The sequence below is a fragment of the Fonsecaea erecta genome, assembly GCF_001651985.1.
Source record: "Fonsecaea erecta strain CBS 125763 chromosome Unknown Scaff15, whole genome shotgun sequence".
Taxonomy (NCBI): Eukaryota; Fungi; Ascomycota; class Eurotiomycetes; order Chaetothyriales; family Herpotrichiellaceae; genus Fonsecaea; species Fonsecaea erecta.
The window spans coordinates 491,323-518,859 of NW_017387258.1; the positions used below are offsets into that span (position 1 = coordinate 491,323).

The window sequence follows — 27,537 nt, forward strand, 5'->3', positions numbered from 1 at the left end:
ATTCTTTGGCTTGCCAAAAAGGCCGAATGACTCCATTCCTGGCGTAGAGGCAGGTAAAAGAGTGTGCAAGATGATAGGTGCGTGTGGGAAACTATCGGTTACCTCTACGATGACGATCCTGAGCCAAACCAACCGCACCCTCCTTATTCGAACCCGCATCAGAGTGCAAACCTGAAAATCATAAGTTAAAACCAATGGCCACCAAATAGACGGTCATGAGGCACTCAGGAGGACGAGCCAGGAAGTTTTATGGAGGGAACCAATACGACTGGAAAAATCTCCCCTCTCGGTGCCCCAGATCGTGGGCAAACAGGACTGCTCCATAAATCAGAACAGGGACGTTTGTGACCGTTCACTATCTCCTTCCCGCGGACGTCCACCCTCAAACCCTTCCAACAACAGCAATCAACCCTTTCGAGCAGCCAGCCTCAACCAAGTCCAACCATTCAACACAGCACCAGCACCAACACAATATTGGATGTCAACTCCTTGGTGATTTTCCACGACGTCTGCCAGAAGGGCACCAGAGGCATTCCATCAATGGACTTGATCTGTAGAAGATTTCACTTGATGACGCCTTCCATTCACCTTGCGTCGGCAGCGCTCAGGGCAGTATGCAGTGGTAGAGAGCTGCGAACTCTACCGAGACGGCGTTACACAAGCCTCTCGGTACACGTCCGACCGGTTGAGGACTGATCTCTTCTCCCAGGTTGAGCGACCACTCCGAGTTGGTTCGAGCAGTTTTGACGCCCATTGGGCCTGTAGCCTGTCATGTTTGGTGACTCTCAACCTCTTTCCGCCCGTGGAAACAGTCTTCGGCATGTAGACGCGTGATTCCGACGCGCCTGTCACGAGCTGATTTGAGCGTATCCTCGTAGAATTGCTTGACACTGTCTTGAATACCGGAATCGACCTGAGTAGGGGTGAGGGCGCCGTGGGTGCTGCAGGTGGCCATCGTGGAGTTGCCGCCAAAGAAGTCTGCGCGGTCATCAGCGACTGTGGACTTGTGCCGAAGAAGTGCTTGACTCAATGTCCTCGCCCGAAACAAGGACGTTGCCTCCGTTCAGACAGACGGTATGGCCGGCGGTGCAACCGGACACTGTAGTTTCGGAGTCACCTTGTCAACCGACTTCACTTCAGCGATCATGCTGGCGGCGTCATCGTCCATGTACTGTTGTTCCTTCATCCGCGCCGTCCGCGGTCCTCGGTGCCCGCAACATGCTATTGACAAGCTCGAACTTGCTGCTCGATCAAGAGTGACCTCGTAGACTTCCTCGATTCCGCCAGAGGACGAGCGGTCCCGGCTCCCTTCTCTTCTGCAGCTGACGTTGCGTTTTCCTTGTTATGTTCCGGCTCTTCCATTCTGACCTTGACGGCGGGGAGGCAGGCATCGTGCTCAGTCGTTTCTTGTCGGCGCGCCAGTACCGAGACTTCTTGAGGAGGTGAGGGGCCTCATTCGTGTGGTAGAAGAAGTCGACGCTGTGGTCGGGGTAGTGCTTGAAGGTGCAGCTCCCTTCCTCGCAGCGACGGGACTGCTGATGCGAGCTGACTCGATGTCCCTGCAGTTTGCATTGATGTCCGTCGAGTAGGGGTGGGAGCAGCCGTCCTGGAGGTCGAGGAGGGCGCCAAAGATATCCTCTTGTGCCTCGCAGATATGCCATTCCTGCTCTTCTCGTCTCCAGACGGCTTCTCGTCCACCGACGTGTCTGATACTCTCTTCTTGTGTCTCGCAATTGAGGAAGTCGAGGCGGTGGTGGGGTTCTTTCGGACGGTGGTGCTCATAGAAGTCGGTCTAGCGGGCAGCTTGCTTGCAGTTCGTCGATGGTAGCTTCGAGCAGCCCCGAATGCCCTGCTCAAGTCAACTCACAGCACACAGAGGCGAGATAGGTACTTGCCAGAAGGCGCTGCTCTGTGACGAATCACCCCAGCACTGAAGACGCCGACGAGCACGAGGAAAAGGATAAGAAAGCCCGCGTGTGGAAAGGTGCCTTTCCTTGTCATAGCGACTGGCAGATCTGGCGCCGTCGAGGTTGAGAAAAGTTCGTCTGACGCTTCTGCAAGCGGTCTTGAGGTAGGATGAGCTTCTGTCACGACCTCACAGAGATTGCAGCATCGCCTCCCACTCACGCCGACACCACTGGCGGATAACATAGGGGCTGGACTAGTGACTCGAGGTTGCATTCAGCATCCCAGCACTGCCCCATCCCAGCACTGCCCGGGCGGTTGTGTTGCCCTGGCGAGCCTGCGCCCGTTGCCGAGGAACTGGGCTCGGTGCCTCGGCTATTCATCGCTGACCTCGGATGACATGAGGCGCGAGCAAAGAATAAAAGTTACTTTATTCTAGCGATGCAGCGCAAGAGACAATTTTTGAAGACACCAGAAGAACCCTCCAACGGTCCCGGCTGCGCCTCTGCCTCTCCATCCTTCAAGGTTACCGACTTCATGCACGTCTCAGGGGTGAAGAAGATTACTACAGGTACGTAGCAGCCTGATAGCCCGGACTTCCTCCATCCAGCAATCAACTGCGACTGGATGGCCTGTTACTGCGCCAATCGAGCTTCGCCCACTTTCTCTTCGGCCAGCGCACATTTCTCCAAGGCATTTGCCAGTGGATCTTCGCCAGTACCCGAAGTGTTGGATTGTTTGAGCATTTGGGAGCGTGCCAGCGAGGCTCGAGCAATGGCATGGTGGAATGTCTTGGGCTGAGGCCTCGCCGATGAAGGGGCAGTGAAGGAGGTTGCTGCTTGGGTTGCATTGTGAGCTTTGGGGAGGAGCGTCACCGTCTCCGAAATGCTGCGGCCGAGATTGCCAAAGAATTCGCGGATACTGGGTGGGTAGTCGTGGGCTTCATTCTGGTCTTGCTTGCTTGCTTGCTAGACACTTGTCGCACAAATCCCAGTGTTGGGTTTGCGGGACTCCTCGAGCTGCCTGACGATATTCTATACTACCTGACTGAGTGAGAGGTCCGGTTACGACTCGACTGCCGTGCGTGGATGAAGCACATCGGGCTTTGTGGGCTCGAGAGCAGGTAGTCAGGGACGTCTTTCGGCGAGCGGGAAACAAATTGCCTGGGATATGGCTGGCCCATGATGGGGACAATGACCGTCGACGCCTTGGGATCCACACCTTTGTCGCCCAGGGCATGCGCAATGTCTCAACGCATTGTTGATGCTGCTCGAATCATGCCAGTGCCTGAGTCCGAGATGGGAATTCGTTTTCATGGCTTCCTTGCCGTGGCTTCACAACTTGGGTGGGTGAAAGAGATTGGGGAAATGTAGACATTCACAATCTCTCTTTCTCTCGTCTCATTCTCGTTCTCCTTTCCATCCTTTGCAGCAAGGTTCAATTTCCGGCCAAGGGGCATGTAGGCAGCTGGTCCTCCTTGCCGAAGGGAGAAGACATTTTGGGGACGGAGCAAAGAGGCAGACAGATCGTCGGAACGGCTGAGATGCGTCCCTTTGCATCACCTCATGACATCCGTCGTTGAAGCAAGCACCACACGAAGGGCGCAACGGTTTCGAACACCAAGTCCCTTCTGCACTCTGGGGAACCAGAGATATGCACCTTGGATGAGCAATTACAGCTCATCAAGCATCTTCAAGCACCCATTACGGCACGGCAACAGGCAAGCATCGACATCGAAAGGAAGACTGGCTTGCGGCTTTTGCAGTATTCATGCGGGACATCAAGCACCTTGTGATGGACTTGCTTCAATGCGTCAACTCATTTCTCGAACTCAAGGTCGTCTGCGGGCAAATCGACAGCGAGAGTGTCAACATCTCAATGCCAGAATAATAAAATATCATGCGCAGAGTCTCTCTCGAGAAACAGAGAGTGGTGATGTCTGCTGCATATGTCTGGTCAATTGGCCGCCGTCCGGTGTATGTACGTGTCTCCGAGAGTATATTCAATTGCCTTTGGGCGTGGAAGAGAGAGGATGGGCGTATATGTGCATAGATGTACGGATGGACGTGGACTGGCAGAGTAGTATGGGGCTGCATGTTGTCGTACTCGGCAGAAAGGATATGGTGCTGGCACAAATGTCCATATGTACCATGATCAATCACACTCAGGATGATCTGGATGTCAAGATGGCGACACAACTCGGACAGCAAGAACGTGTAAGGGGGGGAGAAGGCAGGGGACGATGGACAGATGGAATGAACAGTGAGCGTCATGGCTACCGAGACAAGAGATGGATGAGAGAGTTGTCATGATATGGTGAGTGAACTTCACGAAAAAAAGACCATTGGACCTGCCTGAGCCGATCTTGGGCTCCGAACCCCGTATCGTCCAGGAGGAGTTTGATCCCTTCGGCCTGGATCTGACCGACCTTCCTTTCCGCCAGTCTGAAGAGCAGAGCCATGCATGCATGGGACATGGGACACAGGAGACACGCGAGAGCTAGCATCGCCTGCGATAGGTGGGACACACGAGAAATCTGCCATGAGAGACAGCGGAGGGGAGAGACGCCGGCAGCGCGCAAGAGAAAAGCAAAGATGCATGCAAACGAGCAAGAAAGCAAGTAAGCAAGGGAGATAGATGATGATCATTATGATTCAGACTGACTGGGTTGCTTTTTTCTCTGCAAACGGCCACTTCTCCCTCTCCCTCTGAGCTGGCTGGATGGCGGTTTGTGGATGGTTCGCTTGGGAGTGTGCATACCTACCAGAGAGGACAGGAGAGGGAGCAACAGCAACAGTGACAACGACAGCGAGGAAGCCAGTCAGGCAGGTAGGCAGGGAGAGAGCGCATCCACTGGCCAGTGCTTCACCGCGGAATCCTCGGGGTGAGCCGCTTAGTCGCTCGAGATCCGTCAGACACCGGATCTTGGAAGTGCAGCCTTGGTTTGCCCAGGTGCTGTCGATCTTCGATGTCAATACCGGCGCCATTGTCTTTGGCTTGGATCACATGAAGAATGTTACTGTCCAGGTCTCGCTTGCTTGAAATGCCTCCTCACTCCCTCTTCCTTCTGTTGCAGAGTGTCGATCCTGGGCGGAATTTTCTCTCATACGGCGATATAGCCTCCAGTATATGATATATAAGTATGATGGACGTCTGACTCCCACTGATACTCCCTGTCCTTGGCCTCATTTCATCTCTTGATAAAGTGGGAACGGGCAGAGTAACGTGTTCCATGACCACGCCAGCAAGTCAACACATTCCATCAGGCCGGCATGGCCGGGACTTCCCTCGTGGACAGCCTGTGTCTCCGAAGTTCGACGAAAGAAGCTCGATGTTGTTGATGAGGATTGCCGCCTCACACCACGAAATCTCCGCAGTTCGACGGGAAACTGGCACTTCCAGTCAGACTTTTCACAGGAGCTTTTGGCGGCGGGGGCGGTTCGCTCACTTACCCGGCCCGTTCCATTTGGTGTGGAGGAGTGATGCCGCCCTTGCGCAGTGGATATCTCGGTACTGGTGCAGGCATTCCTCCTGGGGTGGACGGACCGCCGTTGCGCTCTCCCGGTGGTATATAAGGTTCAAGGGGTGGAGATGGTGGATTAGGTGCCCGTTATCAAGCTTTGCGTCTGAACGATTTAAATTGCAGTTGCGATTCACGTCAACGATATCGAGCCTCTTTTGTCGAACTGCAGAGAACTCTTGGGGCAGAGCCCATCTCTCGACGCCGTAAGCATCCGATAACTCTTGCGTCTGTGTTTCCTCCTCTTCGTCTTCCAGAGTCTGCGGAGCGCAGGGCTGAATCACGATCAAGATGAACAAAGGGAACTGGCGGTGATGGATCACAATCTGCGGAGCGTGGATTGAGCAGCGATCAACGGTGTGGACGATTGTTGATGATGAATTAACGGTCGATCGATGATTGATGATGGATGAATTTAAAAGTTGACTGTTGAATGGATGAAACCGAGTCTGCGGAGGGCAGAGCTTGGTTGGTGGTGATCATGTCACGGCACCGACACACCGTACAGCGCAAATGATATATATGAATACGGACTCAAGAGGGGTCTACGAGGTAGAGGTTGCAGGCAGGCTGTCCAAAGGTCAGTCACTGTGCCAACCACGTGTTGACGAACTCGTGACAGCTCAGGGCTTGGCTTGGCAGCAATCAGTGAAATTGCGGTTTTTCGACTGCCACTGCGACATCTTCCTTTTCCTCCTTCGCACTACCTCGCACAACCACCAGCCCCTTCATTTTCATTTCACAAGGTTGGCCGATCTTGCACTTTTGCACTCACCAGTATCTGTCCCAGGACATCGTCACTGATACCTTTGCCGCACAGGTTCAACAACTCGCTCTCCTGCGCGCCTCACTCACGCGTCTCTTTTCTCATTCTTCTTTCATCCACTTCAGTTCACCATGCCTTCTCGGAAGTCAGCTCCTGCCACAGAGGTGCCGGTGAAGGTGCCACAGCCTACCTCAGATGTTCCCTCCGACAAATCTGCCACCGCCGAACCGGCTCAAACCACAGGTACTCTTGACGCATTCACAGTGCAAATCATATTCTAATCTTCATTCACAGATGCTGCAACAGCGAGTGGCCCTGTCGAGACCGTATCAGCGGAAGCCAAGGAGCCGGAAAAGCCCGTGACTGAACCTCAAGCTGCGTCAGCCGTTGAGATCAAGAAAGAGATGAATGGCCCAGCAACTGCTCAACCAAAGAGCAACGGGACAGCCTCTGCCGACAAGAAGTCATCTGTCGCAGAGTCCAAGAGCAAGCAGGCCAACAAGAGGAAGTCCACGTCGAAAATCACTCATGTTGATGCCCAACCGGGCGACTACTATCTAGCCAGGGGCAGAGGGTTTCGCCCTTGGCCGTGCATCATCGCAGATGAAAGCATGCTTCCTGAGAAGCTCATCAACACCAGACCCCCCAGCACCAAGCAGATCGATGGAACCTACAATGAAGCCTACGCAGATGGCGGTAAGAAAGTGGATGAGCGAACATTCCCCATCATGTTCCTCAGCACAAATGAATTGTAACGCCCCTCTCCACATCCCTGGTTTTTGCGGTGAAGCTGACGGCAAATAGCATGTGGATTCGCAATACGGACCTTACTGCATTGACGCCCGATGAGTGTAAGGACGTGTCTACAAGGGGCAGAGCTAAACCACTGCTTGCCGCATACAAGATTGCGGCTGAGGGTCACGATTTGCAATTCTTCAAGGACATTCTTGACGAGCATGCTATGGCTTTGCAGTATGAACTCGATATGAGGGAGGCGGAAAAAGCTGAAAAGGCCTCCAATCCTGATAAGAGGAAGCGCAAGAGCGAGGTCAAAGTGAAGACTGAGGATGCAAAGATGGAAGACACCGACGTTGACGTTGAGCCCAAGGAAGCGTCCAAAAAGCGCAAGATGGAAATCGACGAGACGGGAGACGCTGATGTCAATTTCGAGCCCAAGAAAGCGTCGAAAAAGCGCAAGGTGGAAGTCGACGAGAAGGAAGACGCTGATGTCGATGCCGAGCCGAAGACATCGCCGGACAAAGCCATTACGATCCTCGACTCCGAGGCAAACGACTCCGATGAGGACTGGTGAACGCGCGTCTACAGACTTCGACGCCCATCTTCAGAAAGGCAACATCACCACAAACCGTACTTGATGGCAGCGACAGATCCACGTATCTGCAGGGCAGTGTATTTTCTATGACAGAGACAGAGTGTCTCTTCTGAGCGAAGTGTCCCAAATGTGGCACTCTTTTGGCGGAAGCTTTTCTTCTGCTCTGGTATGCTTCTTCTTTCTCTTCTTCTTCTTCTTCTTCTCTTCTGCATTTTGTGCCAGCCATGTTAGTGTGCACCCACCCGGAGCGAAGCAAGCAAACACGCGAGCAAAGGTCGCCCGCCAGGCTACTTCGATCTATACATCTCTCTCTGTCTCATCTCTCTCTCATGTCATCTCTCTCTCAACCAACTATGTGTGTGTGTGAGATTCTGGTCTCTGGTCCTTGGGCCTTGGGCCATGTGCCTCGTCTTGCTTGTTCTTGTTCTTGTGCCTCATACAACAGCGACCGTGACCGGCTTCAAGAACTGGCTGCGAATGGAGAACCATAGCGTGGTCCACCCGGTAGACGAACAAGTCGTTCTCCAGGGCACCCATTCAGCCCGAATTGACGGGTATCATGCTCATGCTTTGGGTCCTTGAGATCCTGATCGCTGCTCAGCCACTCTCCGCAGACTGCGCCCATTTGTTTCATTATCAACACCATCTGCGCTCCGCAGTTGCACTCGGTCCATTCGACTTCAACGATTATCCAACGCCTTTACAGCACCACAGTGGCTCCTTAAGGCTGGTCAGAGGGGGCTTTGGGGGAGCTTAAGGGCCCTTCCCACCCAGAAATGACGTCCGAGACGAATCCCCAACCCTGGCTTCAGCCACCCGCTCAAATCTTGAACTCGTTACCCCCTTCGCACTTTCTTCTGCGCCGCCTGCCCCTCTCGTCACCGCGCGCCATGGCACCCACCCAGAGCGAAAGTACGTCGTCGCAGCGGAGGAATCATTTGGCCCTCCCAGTTTGAACCTCAGTGCTACCATGGCGGTCTGGGTCATTTGCGAAGAAAGTTTCGGGCCCCGACGCACCGTCACTCACGCTCAGAAGGCGCACCACCTGGCGAGTGCACGCAACACCTTCAAGAATGGCACTCGTTACTCGTCACTCTCATACTCTTCATGCACCAACAAAAACCCCGATCCAGATCCTGGCTGGGGACCTGGGCCTGTCCCTGGTCCGGCTTCAGGCTGCGGATTCTGCTCACCTACACGGCGTGAGAGATGCTCAATTCTACGCAAATGGAACTTCTTTTTCATCGGCCCTCTACTTGTTCCTCCTCCAAGTGCCTCAGCAAGGGTTGTGCCCTGCTCCAGGATCATCACCGTTCGCCATCCCACAGATCGAGGCCCCGCCAGGACGACGATCCCCCTACCCATGGCGCAGCCAGCCAGACCTGGCGGAATTCCCTGGTCCCAGTCAACAAGCATCATGCACTGCTCTCTTGCACCAATTGTTAGAACGTACCGTAGCTCTCTCTCCTGCACCACCTGCCGGTCAAGCAAACGAGCAGAGAAGAGATCTGTGGGTGGCTGCAGCAGAAAGAAGGTGGTGCCACACAAGCGACTGAGAGGCTGGATCAGATTTGGTGATGCAATCCCATCCCCAAGAGCAGCGCCGGCAAGGTGCTCCGCCGGGTCCTGGCTGAGCAGTGCTTGTGTTATTGGCCACGGGTCGTGTGCTGGGCCCGACTCTCTGGCAGCGCCGTCTCTGTGCCGCGTCAGCCATCTTGACATGCCCGTCCGGGGTTGCCGAGGATCTGTTCGGTCAAGGATGGCTAACACTGCCTGTCGCGGAAGGGATGGACGCACTGGCGCTGGAGGCAGCGAACATGGCTGGGGAGGCCAGTATGTATAAAGGGAAATCTACGGTACGTGGAGGGCGAGGGTTAGGCCATCAGCCTTCATACGCCTCGCAATATCCGAGGAACGGCAAACAGATCGCCGTTGACGCTGAATGCAACTTCGTTCGGGGGTTTCGGACACCTTGACAATGCCGAAACCCGCCGCCGAAGTTCCACCGCACAAAGGTCCCTGTAGGCCGATCGTTTCTGTTGGGATTGCACTTTGCTGAGCGTTTCCTGCGTTGCCGCTCTCCGTCAAGCAGCTCTGTAGGCACCATAACGCAGAGATGGCGCTTCCCGCCATGCCTCCCTCCATGTTTCAGGCCCAATTCTTGGAGCATGCCATCTGCTTCAAGCGGAACGATGTCGCGGTGAATGAGGAACTCCAGGACCGCGAGGGATGGGTGTAGTACCGCCTGCATATTCATCTTGTGCTTTGCTGACACTTGCATTCCTACAGATTGTGAAGTGCTCGCTCCCTAGCTGGCTCTGCCTTCTACCGACGACTTGTGCGGCCACGCAATCCGACGCCCACTCCCTCTCTCCCTCTCGACAGGGCCGTTTCTATCCTTTTCTTCCCTCGAATCTAAGTCGTCCCCGAACCAATTCCTACGTCCAGGCCCTATAGAACGTCACTCCTGATCTTGCCAGTACTCCTTTGAAGAGCGTAAAGTGGGCACAAAAGTTATTCGCATGAGAACTCTGCTTTGAAAAACCAACTGCTGCTCAGATCATGCAGAGGGTTGGGTTTCATGCAAGAGATATCGCTCGAAACGTCTCCGGGGAGTCCCAGAGGTCTGAGAGCTTCAGGATCCAGCGGACCTCTGGACGGCCGGGGGCAAATTGGTTCTGCTCACCGCAGTCCAACAAGGATGCTATCCAACGAGGTGTCCAAGTTCTCGAGCAAGGAGTTGCGGTACGCAGGCGAGGTCCAACTTGCGATATCTCCCGATGCCTTTGGGGCCTTGCAGCAAAGGCAACCTGCTTCAGCTTTGAAAGACAGAGAGACATTGATTCCATCTGAGCCCCGGTGGTTCTTTTCCGCCGATCCGAAGGAGTCGAACGGGCAGATGTATGTACATGGGATACTGCAGTTGGGTGGCGACAGCTAGTCTAATGGTCAAAGCCACGATTTTATCGAAATTTACGCTGTGTATATATGTACTGTTTCGCTCCGCTCAACAAAAACACACGAGCCACGCATGGATCGGTCGACATGAGAGATCCAAACGATCTTGTAGGAAAGCGGCAGTCCTGGAGACTGATACACAACAGGAAGTGGGAGCGTGGAACAGGTCCGGAGGCTAAAAGGGCTCCTTATTGTGATTCGAGGGCTCCCTATCAACACATGGATGGCATCATCTCGTATGTGTGTTGAGTGCAGGCGGAGTGCAAGTGCAGAGAGGGATGATCCACCATGGTGAAGTCTTCGGGAAAGCTGAAGGAGACAGAGGCACAAGAGATCAAGTCGGAGGTGTTGCCAGTCGCCCCACGAGTCGCAAGGTATCAGGGATGGTCAGCTGAACCATTTTGCAATGCGCATCGCCCTCCTTCCACTCACTTGCTGGGACGATGAGGGAGCACTGTGCACTTGGAAGCTGGGAGACATGTGCCGGGATCGCCAACGGCAACACCTACTGTAAGTGCGAGTATGCTGCTTGTCCCCCCAAACACCGAACTATCGAATCATGTCGACGACGCCTGTTGGGAACAGCACACAGTGCGAGTGCTCCAGGATACCTCTGACGGACACTCTCTCCCGTCCACTCTCCTCACGTTTGCCCAGAGAGGATCTTTCAGAGCGAGTTCAAACTGTGCAAGCAGCTCTGCTACACAACCCATCTAATTCCATCCTGTCCCCGCGCCAGTAACGTCGTTTGTCGGGTTTAACCGCGGCACCCAGATGGGAAAGTACGCGCTCGACTCTCCGTGAGTGTGGCATCGGGCACAACTTCACATACTGAGGACACTTTGACCACTGACTCCCGGAATGTGCGGCAGCAATCGTCGTGCCGAACCATCCAAACCATGAAGCATCATGTGGCCGTGGCTGGACAGCTGCCCGGGGAGGGGTGTTTCTCAACCACTCGTCGGCGTGGAGCTCTGGGCTCTCACCGTGGAAAGATGCAACCTGCCCTCCCAAAGAAGTCTTCCCGTGCCCATATTTCCTGAGATGAAACCAAGACGCTGAGGACAGGCCACAGCTCAATATAGCTTCCCAGGCTGTGCTGACGTGGGAGAATCTCACCTGCGATGTTCCTACCTCTGCTGGGCAGTTGCCGCCACTGAAGGACGTCTTCGGATACGACTCGCCAATTGGCATACCGAAGAGGCCAAGAGGTATTTATGTCAAACTGTCAAGCAGGTCAGCGACGGGTATGATCTCGATTCAGCATCTCCATACCCAGTGGTTCACAAATATGGAAATCGGGGTGTCCAGCGCCCTGCAAAGGCGGAATTGCAGACCAGGGACCAAAAACAAAGAAGAAGTACTCCGTATGGAGGGTGGATTTATCCAGGGTCACGATTCATCGGAGCCAGAAGAACAGTTGTGAAACGCAGGCGACGGGATTGCGCAGTAGCAGTGGAGATAGTGGACGAACGACGAGCTCCAATACGAACTCGTGCTGCAGGGCAATGCCGGTGCATAAGGACCGCATTCAAAAAATACGAGAGCTGCAGCTCACAGCTGTTGCTGCTGTTGTTGTTGTTGTTGTTGTTGTTGTTGTTGTTGTTGTTGTTGTTGTTGTTGTTGTTGTTGTTGGTATGCAGGAAAAGAATGATGTTGACGCCGTTCCCAGTCCGACGGACTCTTAATCCGGGAGGAAATCAGGCATCCACTCTTCCTCCACAGCAACAACACATGCACACCCACATCACCTCGGCCGGGATAGAAGCCAACGCAGATAGCTCTATTGCTGGGGCTGCTCACCAGAAATGCTGGAACCCCTTCCAAGACACCAGACCTCTCGGGCAATTACAATGCACCGTCACACGCAAAGGTTCACCACTACGTCCGACGAGCTCCCAAGGAAACGGAAACGGTCGTGGGGTGATGCTGCGAAAAGACGACCAGCCATGAGGCTGTCCGGAACAAATATTGGCCAACAGCAACCATGATTTGCAGGGATTTCATCGCCCAAGATCGAGGTCGAAGTGCAGAGCAGCCGGCTTGGATGTCAAAGGAACGGGAGCAGAAGCAGCAGCAGGAGCGGTTTTATTAGCTCCGACCTTGACACCGCTGGCGCCAGTTTCATGCTTCACTGTTCGCAACACTCTCCACAGAAGTAGTTGCAGAGATCTCGTGGGAAGCTTGCTTTGTGTTCGTCCTTGGACCCAAGCCAGACCACTTGCCCATAGCGGCATATGCGTTGTTCTTTGCGGTGGTGAACGATGTCTTGAATCATACCCCAAATGCTTGCGTTTCACCCGCTGAGGTCTCCAGTCTGATGACCAAACCGTTCTGATCTTGGATCATGTCACACCACCAGTTTTCTGGGGAAATGAAACTGGAATGGTGTAAGCACGGCTTCTTGTCCGTACGATGATCAAACAGCCTGTGGGCTGTTGCTTGTTTTGAACGGCTGGTAGCAGAAGCAGAACGAGTGGCGGAGGTCTTTGAACGCGAGGGCGAGATGGCCATGCGGGTTCTCGAAGGGAGTGTCTGCGTTTGAACGATGTGGAATGGGGTGGAAAGCGGATCCTCATTCTTTTCTCTTCCAACTGATGACGACGAGGTGGACGGCGCAGCAGACCAAGTATTGATTTATGTGCTGCATGTGTTTCTTTGGGGGCGATTAGGATCTTTGGGATATTTCGAGGGGAAATGCGGAGTTGACCATCGTGTTCTGCACGTACGTACTTTCGAAGTTTCACAGGGGCAACCAAAGAAAAAGCAGATGGGGAAGCAGCACCTTTCCGCAACGAGGCGTGGGGAAAAGGGGATAGAGGACTCCAATCACTCAATCGAGACATAAAAGAACGATATGCGCAAGGAGAGAGACAAAGAGGCGAAGGGGAAAGACAAGGAGGCAAGGGGGCGAGAGTGCACAGGGGTCTGTCCAGTACGTCGGTAGCTGAGAAGGGATTGCTGGTCGAGGCACGGACTATACCACTACAACCAACACCAACGATGGCCCAAATGACCTTGCGTGATCGTGTTGGGTGACCAGAGGCACTTGGGGACGAGGAACAATAAAGAAAGGAAGGTCTCAGTGCGACCGGCACTCGATTCCCTGTGAAGCAAGGATCAATACTTGATCTACTTCTCCTGCTTGTTGTGTTGCTTGTTGTCGATCAAACCCAGTGCCCTCCAAAGTGTGAAGTTACCCTGGTACAGAGTTGTGGCTGTACTAGCCACCACCGCCCCTAAGCCCGTTACAATATGTGTCCCTTTTACCACTCACATTTCGGAGGCTTGGGAGGGTATTCTTCCAGAAAGATGACACTCAACTTGAACAGGCCCCCTTCCCAGATGGTCCTTTCCTGCCCTGGCCCAACTTCCCAGTTCTTGAGGTCAGCCACACCACTCGCATTTCGCATGGGTCGTGCGAAGAAGTCTTTTCCTCTGTATTATCAGGAAACAATTTAAACAAGGGACGGTCGCGGCGCCATTGTTTTCTGGAAGTAGGGGTTAGTGGGTTGGAGCTGAGGACACTTGGGGGCGGCATCCTCCCCTTCCTCTTGAAGACGGTTGAGATATAGCGACAAGGTGATGTGCCGGTGGGTGGTGAAGGGTTGTGGAGAGAGACAGAGGAGAAGCTTTCTTAAAAGAACAAGAAACTCGTTCTGCATCCCGACAATGCCCGTTTTGGCCGCTTTCGCTTTCTCCATCTCTTCCCATCTCGCCTCTTCCTCTTTCTTGACGGCCGAGCACACCTCAATCCCCGGAGTGTTTAGATCGCGTTCCGCGATCCCCATAACCTTGTTCTTTAGTTGCCCATCCTGGTGCAACATTTCGCCGAAGTGGCCAGGGAATCGTACCTGCGTCCATTCGATATCGGGTCGTTTAGGATCCCCAGGTTTTGTGTTGTCTTGATGCGTCGTAGCGTTTTAGAGTAGACGACTTTTGGTAGCGGTGCCTTCTTGTGTGCTGTCGTTGTGGTGTGCGTTAAGATATATATAGTACGAATGTGAAATGATGTAAGTTGGTTGAAGGAGTGGGCGTAGAATTTTCTGAATAAGAGGGCATCTGGTCATGTCAAGGCTCCGAGTGAATTTCGAGCCTTTTCTTGGCGACATTGTTCAATGATAGGTGCACCGCCTTCCGGGTCCTGTTATCAGCAGCTGCTCTAGCCTTCCTCGAGGGCATGTTTTCTGCTGCTGAATCTTCTTGTCTGGACTGCTGGCAGCTGTTCGATGTCTTTGTCAAGTTCCTCAGCCAGTTGTTTCGCGTTCTCCAGCAAGTATTTTCTGTACCATCTGTTTTGTCCCGGGCCGAATCCTTTCCGTTGGGTATCGTATTCTTCTTGACCGTTTTGTATGCGCTTTCGAATGATCCGTTTGATCTTGTGTTCGTCGTTGCCGACATCTGGGTGGTGATCAGGCTAGTTACTGGCGAAGTTGTAGCTGGACTCGGGCGAGAAGAGGCGTCTTGCAAGAGGAGACATCTTTGTCCAGCGAGGGAAGATGCACATGTGGAGGAAGCCCTGTGCTTGCAAGGCAGCCAGGCTGCTGGCGATCCAGCCGGAGAGCAAGGGATTTGAGATAGATGGCAAAGGAGCCTTGACAGAACAGTTTCTGTGATGGCCTGGGGTGCCAGCACCATGCGGACACCTTCTCTCCTCTCAGAGCCCAGCACCAAGCACAGCCCTAGCCCTGATAGTCCTGGACCTGGGTGACAAAGCTGGCCACCGGGAAAACCATTGCATCGATATGAAGATTTTGATAAAGTCTGGCGAGTCCCTGCCATCGGCGCCATAGCCCGTCGAACGCCGTCGAGTCGTGTATGCGACTCCTGCCCGCTTGTTAGCGAGAAATCACTTAATAATGGGGATCATTCAAGTACGTGGAGATGCTTGGTGCTGCTAATAAGTGAAGGCTGGCAATTTTCTTATCCTCGTTGCAGTATTTTGTGTGTGTGTGTGTGTGTGTGTGTGAGTGAGTGAGTGAGAGAGAGAGAGAGATGTGCACCAATTCTCCGCACGTAGTGACAACGTGGGCCCTTTGTCTGGGGTTTTGTTTTCTCTCCTTCTTTTTCTCCAAAATCCCCCTTCCACCTCTGCTTCATGGACTCCTCTCCACCTAACCAGAAGAACATTCAACTCTCAATGTCAGCTCCGTTCCAGATCATTGGCAGACATGGCGGTCCTCTTTGCTTTTAACCCCAAAGATATAGTGCGTCTTCCCCCGTCCAGCGCCATTGAGCTGCGCCTGCGCCCACTGCAACATCCTTGGTCACTGACTCCCACCTTGCAACCAGGTCTTCCGCCATCCTCGCAGCTCTGACCGATGTGCGCCTGCTCAGCCGAGTCAGTGAGACCACTGAGACCTTCGGTCAGGTCGGCCCAAGATGGCGGGAGACCTGGTTCCGAGGTGGGAGTCATCGACCAGGGATGTTGCAGTGGGCGCAGGCGCGGCTCAATGGCGCTGGACGGGGAGGTGGGAGCACGTTTGTGCGTCGTCCACCACCCACCAACGAACGGGACTCCGTCAGTCATCGTCAGCAGCGGCAGCGGCAGCAGCAGCAGAACCAAAACCAGAACCAAAACCAGATGCATATGCATATGCAGACGCACCAGCGGCAGCCAGTTAGCCAGCCAGCAATGAAACAGACATGGCATCACATGATATGACAACACGAACAAGAACAAAGACAGACTCGGGTCGGATGCCGCGCTACGTTACGTACTCACTCACTCCCCTTGCACCCCTTTCTGCGGTCCGCCAGCCACGCGAAGAAGCCCTTGCCTTGTCTTGCTTTGCTCTCCTTGCTCTCTCCTCTCTCCTCTCTCCTCTCCGCTGCGCTCAAGCTCGCAGGGGGCGTGGCGTGTTGTGGCGTGGCGCTCGAGCCGACCCTGTCCTTGTTCTTATTCTTGTTATCATGACATGTCATGTTATGGCCATTCCGATGCTGGCCGGCTTTCTGGCGGTGCTTGTCGTGCTGCTCCTGCCGGTACTTCTGCTGCTGCATGTGTTGATGCTTGTGCCGCTGCTTGTGCCGGTGATGGTGTTGATGATGATGACGGTGTCCCCTTCGTGGGTGGCGGAAGACGACGTACATACATACGTCCTCTCTCCTCTCGTGCTTGCCCATAACAGAACTCCCGGAAACACAAGTTGAGAGAGAAACCTCGTCGACCCTCCCCCTCCCTCTCTTCCGCAGAGCTTTTCCAAGCCCGCCAGCCATCTAGGCATTCCCTACACCTCTTCCTACTCTCTGTATATACTCCTCATCATTTAGCATGTCGCCTTCCCATTCCCAGGCGCTACTTGGCCGAAACAGGTCCGATCCAGGTGTCGAAAGGGTCCCCCGAAGTCACGAAAGCTACTCTCACGCCCGCGCCACACCCCGGTGAGCAATTCCGTGTATAGTTCCGTGCGTTTTAGAAACGATCGCGTCCGCGCAACCTTATATCTTCTTCTATTTTATATGATTTCTGAAAATCGCTTTCTTTTTCTGCAGCTGCCTACTAAGCGAGAAATCTTCGGCAATAGTGGTTAAATTTTAGATAGGGGTTGAGCTCCAACTATATCGAACCGGTCCAAAACAGGACCATATTCCGCCAATTCCCAACCCAAGAGGCGTCTATTTCGGTATTTTCGAATGTCCCGACGTTGACACCACCGTTATATTGCGTATTCCAGTGCTGAATGGTGCTGTAATGTGTCGGTAAACTGGTGGCGCGGAGGAATGCCCAGCAAAAGTCGATTTGCAGATGACCTTCGAGCAGATTTCCGAGTCGTCTCGCACTATCATCACCCGGGACATCCAGGATTACGACCTCAATGCTGTACGTAGTATGCCAGTGCACCAACTCGGTGATAACCCACTGACGGCTACACCAGGGCTGGCCCTCACTGCCCGTCGCTAAGCGATGCCGGTCCATGGTGTTTTGAGAGAAGAGCGAGAACAAAAAGTTGATACACCGCTGTTGAATGTGCTCCCAGACAACCCACACGGCAAGTCCCACGGTGCTCCGACTGATTCAGACCGACACGTCGGTAACTTGAGTTGTGCTCCATGCTCTGCTGCAATGCGCTCGGCAGGTCATAGAGGCACCGACCACGGAGCATATCACGTGATCCGGCTTGCCAGCGAGGCTGTTCTTTGGCCCAAGTTCCCTTTCCCGTAGGCGGCGCTTCGGACATATGAGAGACCAAGCCTCAGCAAGTTCGTACACCTTGCAAGCTGCGAAGGGACCTTTTCTGGGGCATTGGGCTCTGCAATCATAGGTATCAAGGCAGCTATTGCTGAGGAGATTCGGAGCCGGTTTGAGTGCCAGATGCATGCTTGCTTGGTGAGGGATTAGGACCCCTTCCATCGACGATCCCTTTAATCACCTCCGAGACATCTTTTCCATAATGGAGTCTGAAGCGATGTGGACAGCCTTTGTCGCACGCTCTGAGGAATCGGGAGCGAAAGTTGGAGGCGAAATAGCGAGAACATGGGCAGTCAGCAGCGAGGTGCTCTTTTGAAAAATGTGCCATTGGAGCCTGCATGTTCACGAGGGATTATGGACTCCCGCAAGCAGCGCAGTGATTGCCGTGAGCCAACTCTTACATCAATGCAACATTGAAACCTGAATTACTTTGAACATGCATGACCCGGAGAGACGATGATGATATCCCTGGCGCCCAGAATGCCTGATAAAGCCCGAGGCCATGAAAAGCTGTGTGCGTGGAGCGTCAGACGATGTATGCGCAGCCCAGAGCCCATCGACGGGAGAAATACATCACGCGAGGGTATGTGTAGGCAGCGTCGGCGCCATAATGAAGATCACAATTCGCACAGCTGCTTTTGCTGGAGGAGGCCGGCTCAACCAGAGCGGGTGGTAAAATGCTTCCGTGTTGAAGAAGAAGGAACAAATGTCCCGGCGTCAATGAACACGCTTTTCTGGCCACAACATCGTCTCGGGGTTGCTAGGCAAGAATGTGAGGTGTGAAGGTATGTATCACGTGACTACGGATCACCGAACATAAACAAAGGCTTCAGTGTTGTGGGATTTGGATTGCGGCGTAACGCACGATTCTCAACCTAATGTCAGCCAAATCCTGTTGCTATGCAACACAAACACAATGGCCTCCCTCTCTGTTTCATGGGTCACAGATCGAAATGGCTGGTGAAGGAACGTGCACGCCGAATGCGGTGCTCCCGGAACAACATTTCCCAATCCGGTGATGTGGGCTTTGTTCTCGTGGAATTCACATTCACATCCGCATCCGGCACTCCAGGAATTCGAGCTCTTTGTTTTATTGCCTACGTGTTCTGCATTGTCGTGCTCGTAAATACTTACTCTTGTACTTCTGTACGTTTGTCATCTCTTCACTCCTGCCTCCCCTTGTCACCAAACTCCCTGCGTCACTTGAACCCCATTCGTCCTGCAAGTCGACATTACCCTCGTGCCACCTACTCTTCTTGTCAGGAAGAGGTACACAGCCCCTTGGGGATCGCCCAAAAAGACTAAGAATCCTGTCATTTCATGACAGATCTTGGACCTCTCAGCTTATATGCTTGTCATTCATGACAATTAATTGTCAGAGAGCCTTGGGGTGGGATCGTTAGACGAAGAGTCAGAGGGTTGAACACGTATCTTGATTCTTGATTGTATAAAGCTGTCCTTGAGACATCGACTTCTCGCACTGTTGAGGGCCTCCCCCGTAGTGCGAGAATAGAGGTCCTATTTATCTCTTTCTGTGTATACCTTGTGGGGGCCGACTTGGCATTGGGGGCCGTTGGCCCCATGGGGGCCATTTGCCCTTTTCGCCCCATGGGGGCCAAGCGCCTGATGGGGGCCACTCGCCCCATGGGGTGTTGTCGGCCGGGAAGCCCGGGTGACACTTCTCCTGTCCGGCGAGAGTCAAACCACGATGTCTCCTACAGCGATGATACAGGAAGAAGCGATGCCTACGACAGAGAAAGCAAAGGAAGAAGCGATGTCTTCTACAGGGAAAGCAAAAGAAGAAGCGATATTACCACCCGACGCCTTCGAATATGTCAATTCCATCAAACTTCACCAGCCCGAATTTCTCGATCTGCGGAGTAAGCAACGTTGCAATTGGTATCAGCCGAGCTATGTACCTCCTCCCAGCCACCGGGTGATGATATAGGAGGCAGAGATTGAGTGCGAAAGGATCCTGAGCAGGATTCAAGATGCGTACAGTCTTCCATTCTACGGAAAATGTGATCTCAAAGAACTTCTGCAATGGCTACACCGGTTCGACTTCACCCAAGACGACGAAATATTTTTTAGAACATTTCTCGGAAAGATTATGGGAGACTGGCGAGAAAATCGTGTTTCGAGTTCACCTATCCTCCAGACCCAAACTCACGATTTTTTCCTGGAAGGTGGTTCATTAAGAACAATGAGAGCTGCGCACGCATCTGACCCTGACGATAAACATGAGAAGGATGAGAAGTCAATGAAGCTTATTCACGAGTTCGTCCCAGCTCTTCAAATAGAGTGCGACGCTGATACCGAAGAACGTGTTCTCCCTCTGCGATTCGGCCTCCCTGTGGGAAGGCTGCTCTGCTGGAACAAGAAAGGGAGAACATACGGTGACGATGGTTATAGTGCAATTCATCTTGTCTTCCATCCAATTGACAAGAGCTTTTGGATCGTGGTGGATCGCTACTTGGGCCCGGAGAGGTTTGACGATTACCCCGAGGTGGAAGACGACTGGCCTGATTGGGAGTATCAGGACAAGAAACTCCTAACCCGAACCCTCCGCGACCGATTTGAGAAAGGAGATGATATTGTGATGGCCGAGGCATTCCGCCTGGGGACAAAAGATCTTTGGTTCCCCCAAGGCTTCGGTCTAAGCGAGCTCGATGGCGACAAGCCTGGAGACCCAGTTCCTAAATACGATGCAAGAGATGGGCCGCCGACTATCGAATTCTCCAGCCTGCCAAAAGTATCGCTGTTTCGAGACACCGAGCCCCTACAAGTTCGCTTCGCAACGCGCTCCAGCTTCCAGAGCTATCTTACAGAACACGGGGTGGTGAAAGGACGCTCATGGCGTAGTGTGTCTTCAGTGCCCAATTGAGATTCTCCGTAGCTGCTGTATGGTGATAGTATCACGGGAGCGACTGCACGAGCTGAGTGAACAACGGTTAACGCCGAAATGTGATATGAGTTCTTTGACGTCCAGGTTCAACATCCTGGACGCGGTTCTATCGAATAATTAAACAAACAAATACATAAACGAACATTCCACCTGCGGCGTCACGACTAAGAAGGGAGCGGCTCGTACAGACGTGTGGCTCCGGGAATCGTCAGGAAAGCTGCCAAAGACGGTTGAAAACTACCTGGACCGGCCTGCCAACCCCATGGGTTGAGAAATACCATATCTATTCCGACGGTGGCAGCGATCAAATACCTCTCAGGCAGCCCTGCATGGAAACACAGTGTCATTCAACAACTCTGCAAAGTCTCCCTCCCGAGAGAATGAAAACCGAGGAGGACGGACCTGATCTTCCATCCCCAAGTTAGGAACAAAGCAAAACTCAGACACCGCCGGACGGTGTGTCTTCCAATCCAGAAAGCTTGGGGGAGGTCGCGGAAGACACAAGGCAGCATTTCCTCCTCCGCAAAGTATGTTGGGCCGATCTGGTCGATCCCATTGAGGTGCGGCCACGTCGGATGCTGGACCATCATCATGTGCTTCCGTATTCGTCTCAGGAACTTTTACTGATTCAGGGATTCAGGAGACGGGATAGGGACATGCACGCATGTATCTCCGCCGATATCGCCTGTGGCACATGTGCTTCCGTATTCGTCTCAGGAACTTTTACTGGATCAGGAGACGGGATATGGATCTCTTCGCGTATGTAGCACGTCGGACACATCTTGATGAATCTGTCGACCAGTACTTCGGGAACCCGCGAGTACACTTTTTTGACCTCAGCAAAGGTTCTAACCTTTCCGCCGTGCTGGCACTGTTTGTGTGCTTTGGTCAGAATCTTGAATAACTTTTCTTGCACCACCACGGGTTTTCCGTTACTGCAAATCTTTCTTAGATGCTCTGAGACTTCGCTGTCATCATGTTCCAATGTAAACGCCTTCCTGACCCAATTCCTGTAGGAGACCGACCCTATCTCCGCTGCCTCGTCGATGAGAATGCGTTTGATTTCCGCCGCCTGTCGCGCGGGAAAGATGGTCTTTTCCTGCCTTGCGGGCGAGAGACCCTGGAGAAAGCGCTTCAGCATCTCATCGAACTCGTGGACATCCGGATAGCCCTCCAACGGTGGTAGAACGGGTTCCGAGAGCATTGTGTCTTCATTGGGAGAATCCTGGCACTCTGTGCCCTCCATTGTAGGGGAGTCTCGTGGACGAGCGAGTTGTTGGAACTCATCGAGGCGACGATCGCTCTCAAACGGTGGTAGAGCAGGTTTCGAGAGCACTGTATCTTCTTTGAGGGAAATCTGACACTCTGTGCCATCCATTGAGGGGAGTGCTCGTGGACGAGGGAGTAGTCGACGTCGACGAATTGTGCCATTTCTCCAGACCGAGACTTGTGGTACAGAGGTGGGAGGCAAAAAGCGAAGAGTTGCTGACGTTGCCTGAACTGGTGTGTAGCTTGGTGAGTCGCCTGCGAAACTGTTGATAAACTGATGCCCAACTTGACCATCGCTGTCTGGGTAGCTGAGACCGGGCCCGTCAGAATAAGGCGACATGGCGAGGTACTGGCTCTGAGAGAAGGAATTGTAATCATGACTGCTTCGTGGCGTCTGGTCTGCCATTCTTGGAAGTGCAACAATTGATTGAGAGAAAACAAAACTGCGGTGAGGCAGCTTGTCGCGCCTTGGAGAGCATCTGAAAATCCATGGAAATCCGTGGAAACTGAGATGACCAGGTGAGCACGTGACGGCGTAGGCAACAGCGCTCCTACGCCGCCACCATATCATCCTCTCTGCCGATCCAGCGACCTTTGAGATAATCCCTCGTGCTACAACTTCCCTCAATCCGAGCTCAAAGCGCGATACAACTATCACTTCCAGTGAGCTTACGAGGATTAAGTTCGATGCCCAGACCCGGACACTACAGGCAGCTTCCTGGTTGGCGGTGATTAACCATGCTAACTAATTTAAGTAGCCTCACTTCATTCCACCATTCCAATCGATCGAACGTCATGAAGACGAGCTTATATGCCACAGATGCGAGCCTCCCGGATTTTGAGCGAGTTGGCCTGCGGATTTGCGGCGGTACCTGCTCAGAACTCAGAAGTGGTTGAGAACACTTTTCATCCTTTCTTGGAATGCAATAACAGAGTGTCCCTATCGATGCAGCGATAGTGAGATGTCTCTTTCAACCGTCTTGAAACCTCCGAGTCTTGCCACCCACGCTTCCTACCAACCCGACTCCTCTCTCCTGACCGAGTTCTGCGGCGCGAACGAAGAATTGCGACGAACAGGAGAGGTGCAAACTCTATGAGACAGGAGAATGGCACTGCACAGAAATCATCCGTTGAGGTTAGCATGGGTCACCACAAACTATCCGGGAGGGAAACTGGAACTCTGTCCGTGGAAGCGGAGGCAGGCTCTTCAGTATCAGAGATGGTATCTGAAGCGTCGTTACCGCCTCGTTCACCTCGTCCCGCTTCGGCGGAGGAGGTGGTGGTGGTAGAAAGACGGCATGTACTTTCTGGAATAAGGGTTTGCATGCATCGTACTTTGCAGCGAAAGTGAATCATCCAGCTTTCCGGTCTTCTTGATGTTTTCAATCAGTCCGTCGCTCATCAAGAGAGAACTGTAGGTGACTCGCACTTTCTTCGAGTCTCGCCCAGGGGTGTGTGTCTGGAAAGGATGGACCTGGGAGAAATTGTCGAACCAACGGTTGACTTTGAACTCTGTGTCCTTCGAACTACTCGCCCAAGGCATGTACGGAATGCTGTGCCCACTGCGTAACCAGAAATGATGCCTTGCACTCTTAGGCCAGCCGGGGTCTTCTCTTCATAACTTGTATTGAGCTGTAGAGGCGACTAATCAGGATTGTCCATGATGCAAATAGACATACTCACTGGCATGATATTTCGCCAATCTATTATCGTAGGCAGTGGTAGGCTCCGTCATACCCGTGTTCTCCATTGTCCTTTTTGAGAGTCTATGGCTGGAGAAAGACCGAACAGCTTCTTACTCTAGATGTCACAGTGTTTTGTACTCGAGTAAATCCCGTTGAATGAGCGACATTCCTTGCTAATAATCATGGCCAACAGCTATCAGACTCTGCTTTGGATGATTTCTTCACCTTTGCTTTATCTGGCGAAGTGCGAGCTGAGCTGGCTTTACCGGCAACCTTGCCATTTCCACCTCGCAGCCGCCCGCCAACTAGACTTGCAACAATTTCATCTCGACACCATCATTCTGTTCGTTAAGCGGCCTCAATATATCGTTCTGTGACGTTAAAATCATCTATGATCAGCCTCTCTTATACATTATAGAATTATGGGAGAGGTGGGAAAGGTAGAACTGTAAAGCTGACGGATTGCAGAACCTCTAAATCGCGCCTGGTCAATCGGAAACCTTCTCAATTCCTCCGATCAATCTCTCCCTCCTCCTTCTCTCTTTGCACCTGAAGGCCTGCTGGCGTTGGACAGAAAAAGGTGGAATCGTGACATCACAGACCCTGGTCAGACTCGCAGTCAAGATGGGCATGGCAAGCCCCAGTGGGCAGTCATTCGTCGTCATCAGTCGGACGCAGGTCTCTATGAGTAACAGCATGACATACCCGCTTGGCTACAATATCAATACACTTTGTGGGCGGCAATCGTCCTGTCCCTGCTGGACAGCAGGCGATCCCCACCATCACCTCCAGGATCACCGGCAGGATCACCTTCAAGTCCCACCCCAGGGCAACGTCCGGGACCGAGTGTCCGACGACCTTTCAGGACGACTCCCAGACCTATTGAAACCATTGAAAGACCCTACTCGCTTCGCTGGCGCCTCAAGGGGTCCCAGAACGCTCACGCCTCACAGTCTATTTGACATTTGGCCAAGTACGACAACCAAGGTTTCCTGCTTTGAGTTTCTGTTTCACGTCTGTTAAGGACGTAAAGACGCCGACACTTCGGAGACTTCTTTCTTCGCAGTTACCTGCAAGATCTTTGAGAGACCAAAACCGGGTATAGTGTGCGAAGTTGCAATTGTGAGAGCCTTGCTGGTATGCTTACGGTCCACGACATTCCCCTGGCGCTGGAATTTACCCCGTTGCAGGATTCGAAGAACGTTCGCGCGGGCAGATCGAATCTCACATCCAACACAGCGTTTGCCTCGTCGTTCTGGGACGGGTATGATTTCTTCAAAGTTGCGTTGTCTCGGGCAACAAAAGTTGTCTGAACAAGATGACAGTGTAACAATGCCGCGCGCAACTGTCCCATGAAGGCCAGTGAGTCCTACGAAGGAGGAGTGCACCCGGAGCATGGATTCGGGTAAGGGCGGACTGTGATAATGGACGGAAGCACCACTTGTGGCCCACATGCTGCGACAGAAAAGAAAGCCGATACTCCGATCATATTGCATATAACTTGTTCTGGTGCTGCTGATAAGGAGTGAATGGAATCCTATTGACAACACACTACATGGCGAAGTTCATAGGCATTGCGGTATAGTCCAAGTCCTATTCAGAGCTGGTGTACATAGCAAGAATACAAGCCCAACTGGTTCTCAACCCGAATGCCGACATCTTGTGGCACTGTCAAGACATGGAGTATCCAAATCCCCGTTCCTCTCACCAACGCAGAATGGCAGAGTCTGGTCTTCATCTGGCTTCCTCTGCTCAGGTCGCTGGTACCCGTCCGTGGACTTTGCCGTCAGGTAACGCATATCTTCGACTGCACTTCCATCGCTGTTAGCAAAAGGATGTCCACAACGGATGGACGTCGCCAACAGCTTTCTGTAAAGCACGTCGTCCAGAGAGAGGCAGATGAAGTCAGGTAGAACCGCAGCCGGTCGAGGATCGGGCGATCCTCGAAGTCGTCTTCCGGCACACTCCGAGCGCCTCTTCCCCCTCTTGCAGAGCGCTGTTGTTGAGAGCCAGAGAGGGTTTGGGGAGCCGCCATATGGTTCCGGGACGGCACGAAGCTCCAATCCCCCCGAATCAGCTCTGGCTCCGTTGGAAATTGCGCAGGCCGCAGGTAATGGGTCTGGCAGGCGTCGGTCGACAGTCTGCGACACGATCCTGGGGCACTTCGACTGTCGCGCTGACATTTACGCCGTCGGTGACGGGATCCGAATGTACGACAGCATCTCACGCCGGGGGAAGAATCGCGAGGTTGTCATCTCCCCTTCCGCCCGAATGGCACATATTTTCGTGGGACCGAATTTATACGGGAACCTCACCGAAATATTTCGAATCACTTTTTCATCACAGTACTATTGTGGAACTGAAATATTAGCTGTGTATGCAGCAGATGTTGGATACGGCTTTCCACATCAAGGCTCAAATAAGGGGTATTGGTGGTATATAAAAAGTATAAATGAAGAGATTTTAGTTGAGGAGCTTGAACGAAATCTTTAACTATATCGAGGGGAACGTTTAACGAAATCTTTAACTATATCGAGGAGAGGCTTAACTAAACCTTTAACTAACTTCTTCGTGTTGCCATACAGATTCGGTGCCGAGCAAAAAGGTGTCATTCGGGCGGAAGGGGAGGTTGAAGCTCTCAATCTCTGCCAGCAGCATGTCGATGAAGTTCCGGAAAAGGTCATCACTGCGATGGACTGCTTCAAGTATTCCAGCTCCTGGGGCGATGTCGGCGAAACCCTCCTACATTATCGCTTCTATACAACCGTGAGACCCTATTTTGAGCCGTCCACAGGTGTCAAGTGTAGAATCACGACAGGCATTGTCTCTTCCGTCAGCGAGTATCATAAGGCCAGGGCTTCTACACTATCGTAGTCACACCTGGGCCTCAATTAATCCAGTGAGAGACGCAAGATCGATATCAGGGCAGCTCTATGGGCGGCACAAGGACAGCCACAAAAGGAGTTATGCGCAAAGTGAAAGGACACGGATGAGTTATGACCAGGCTGGACCAAAAACCAAGTTGTTCTGTGCTATAACGAGCGACTATGGAACAAAAATTGACTGGCTGGGGAGACACAGCGATAAGGTCTCTAAGAGACATGGTCCAGAGCTTAGGCACAGCACTCGCCTGGGAAACATCCCAGGAGAGCCACCTAAAGTCACTCGTGGAAGCAAATGTTTTCCCCCGTAACTCATTCCCGGGTGGTGTCCGATACCTCGACCGCACGTTGACGCAACCAACATCCAGCGCGACGGACGCAAAAGGATTCAAGGTTGCGAACCAGATGGAGAACGACAACTCGGAGACCATTCTCCTTCCAGATGGACGAAAGCTTCAGGGACAGTTCACAAGGACGTGGTTGTACATGTGAGTGGTCTCCCTCGCGGAGTTAAGCAGGTCCTGACAATCGCTTATGACGGTAATGATATGAAGAACCTTGGGGATGAGCCCGTCATTGCGGTTCAGTGCCGCTACCACATCCAAGACGTTGTCGCGCCTGAAGAGAATCTTGCACTCAAGGAGGGGCCTCGCGATACGGCCGGCGACGGCGAGCTCTTCCTGCACGAGCTCGAGGACCCTTATCTTGTGAAAGGACCATATCGCTCGGAGCAGGGCCAAGGGCACAACGCACTCTTGGTCGTTATACCCTTGGCCCTCGCATACTTTCTTCGTAAACGAGTCCGCCACCGCCAGATCCTTCAACGCCTCCTGCGTCTTGTTATTCATCTCCTTCCAGCGCGACACCTCGCTCTCCAGTCCTATGGTGATGTTGCAGTCGTGAAGGATGTCTGCCACCAATGGATCTTCTTGTTGAGACGCAGACTGAGATCCTTCAGATGGCTTTGCCGGCGGTTGCTGGCCCGGGGTACCCATGTTGGGTTGGATGCCGGGGTCTGAGGGCCGCCGAACTGTCTTGTGGAAAAGCTGGAAAAGTCTCGAAGAATGGTCCTTGACTTGCGAAGATTAGTGCCGAGCTGAGAGATGGAGAGTGAGATATTGA

At 53.0% G+C, this 27,537-nt stretch overlaps 7 protein-coding genes across 7 annotated transcripts; 2 read left to right on the forward strand and 5 right to left on the reverse strand.

The window, feature by feature from the left end:
* Positions 1-769: 769 nt before the first annotated feature.
* Positions 770-1,661, reverse strand: AYL99_11710 (hypothetical protein; the record flags this gene model as incomplete). The annotated part of the gene is made up of 3 exons (XM_018843215.1): positions 770-978; positions 1,099-1,316; positions 1,369-1,661. 3 exons carry the CDS (start codon positions 1,659-1,661, stop codon positions 770-772), a joined length of 720 nt encoding a protein of 239 aa, XP_018687542.1.
* Positions 1,662-6,322: 4,661 nt separating this feature from the next.
* On the forward strand, positions 6,323-7,503 carry AYL99_11711 (hypothetical protein; the record flags this gene model as incomplete). Its single annotated transcript, XM_018843216.1, has 3 exons — positions 6,323-6,434; positions 6,486-6,942; positions 6,996-7,503. 3 exons carry the CDS (start codon positions 6,323-6,325, stop codon positions 7,501-7,503), a joined length of 1,077 nt encoding a protein of 358 aa, XP_018687543.1.
* Positions 7,504-13,940: 6,437 nt separating this feature from the next.
* Positions 13,941-14,309, reverse strand: AYL99_11712 (hypothetical protein; the record flags this gene model as incomplete). Its single annotated transcript, XM_018843217.1, has 1 exon — positions 13,941-14,309. One exon carries the CDS (start codon positions 14,307-14,309, stop codon positions 13,941-13,943), a length of 369 nt encoding a protein of 122 aa, XP_018687544.1.
* A 335-nt stretch (positions 14,310-14,644) lies between these two features.
* AYL99_11713 (hypothetical protein) lies at positions 14,645-14,962 on the reverse strand (the record flags this gene model as incomplete). The annotated part of the gene is made up of 2 exons (XM_018843218.1): positions 14,645-14,883; positions 14,908-14,962. The coding sequence occupies 2 exons, from the start codon at positions 14,960-14,962 to the stop codon at positions 14,645-14,647; spliced, it is 294 nt and encodes a 97-aa protein (XP_018687545.1).
* A 4,420-nt stretch (positions 14,963-19,382) lies between these two features.
* AYL99_11714 (hypothetical protein) lies at positions 19,383-20,558 on the forward strand (the record flags this gene model as incomplete). Its single annotated transcript, XM_018843219.1, has 2 exons — positions 19,383-19,554; positions 19,630-20,558. 2 exons carry the CDS (start codon positions 19,383-19,385, stop codon positions 20,556-20,558), a joined length of 1,101 nt encoding a protein of 366 aa, XP_018687546.1.
* A 649-nt stretch (positions 20,559-21,207) lies between these two features.
* Positions 21,208-22,254, reverse strand: AYL99_11715 (hypothetical protein; the record flags this gene model as incomplete). The annotated part of the gene is made up of 1 exon (XM_018843220.1): positions 21,208-22,254. One exon carries the CDS (start codon positions 22,252-22,254, stop codon positions 21,208-21,210), a length of 1,047 nt encoding a protein of 348 aa, XP_018687547.1.
* Positions 22,255-26,870: 4,616 nt separating this feature from the next.
* Positions 26,871-27,410, reverse strand: AYL99_11716 (hypothetical protein; the record flags this gene model as incomplete). The annotated part of the gene is made up of 1 exon (XM_018843221.1): positions 26,871-27,410. The coding sequence occupies one exon, from the start codon at positions 27,408-27,410 to the stop codon at positions 26,871-26,873; it is 540 nt and encodes a 179-aa protein (XP_018687548.1).
* Between the last annotated feature and the right edge of the window lie 127 nt (positions 27,411-27,537).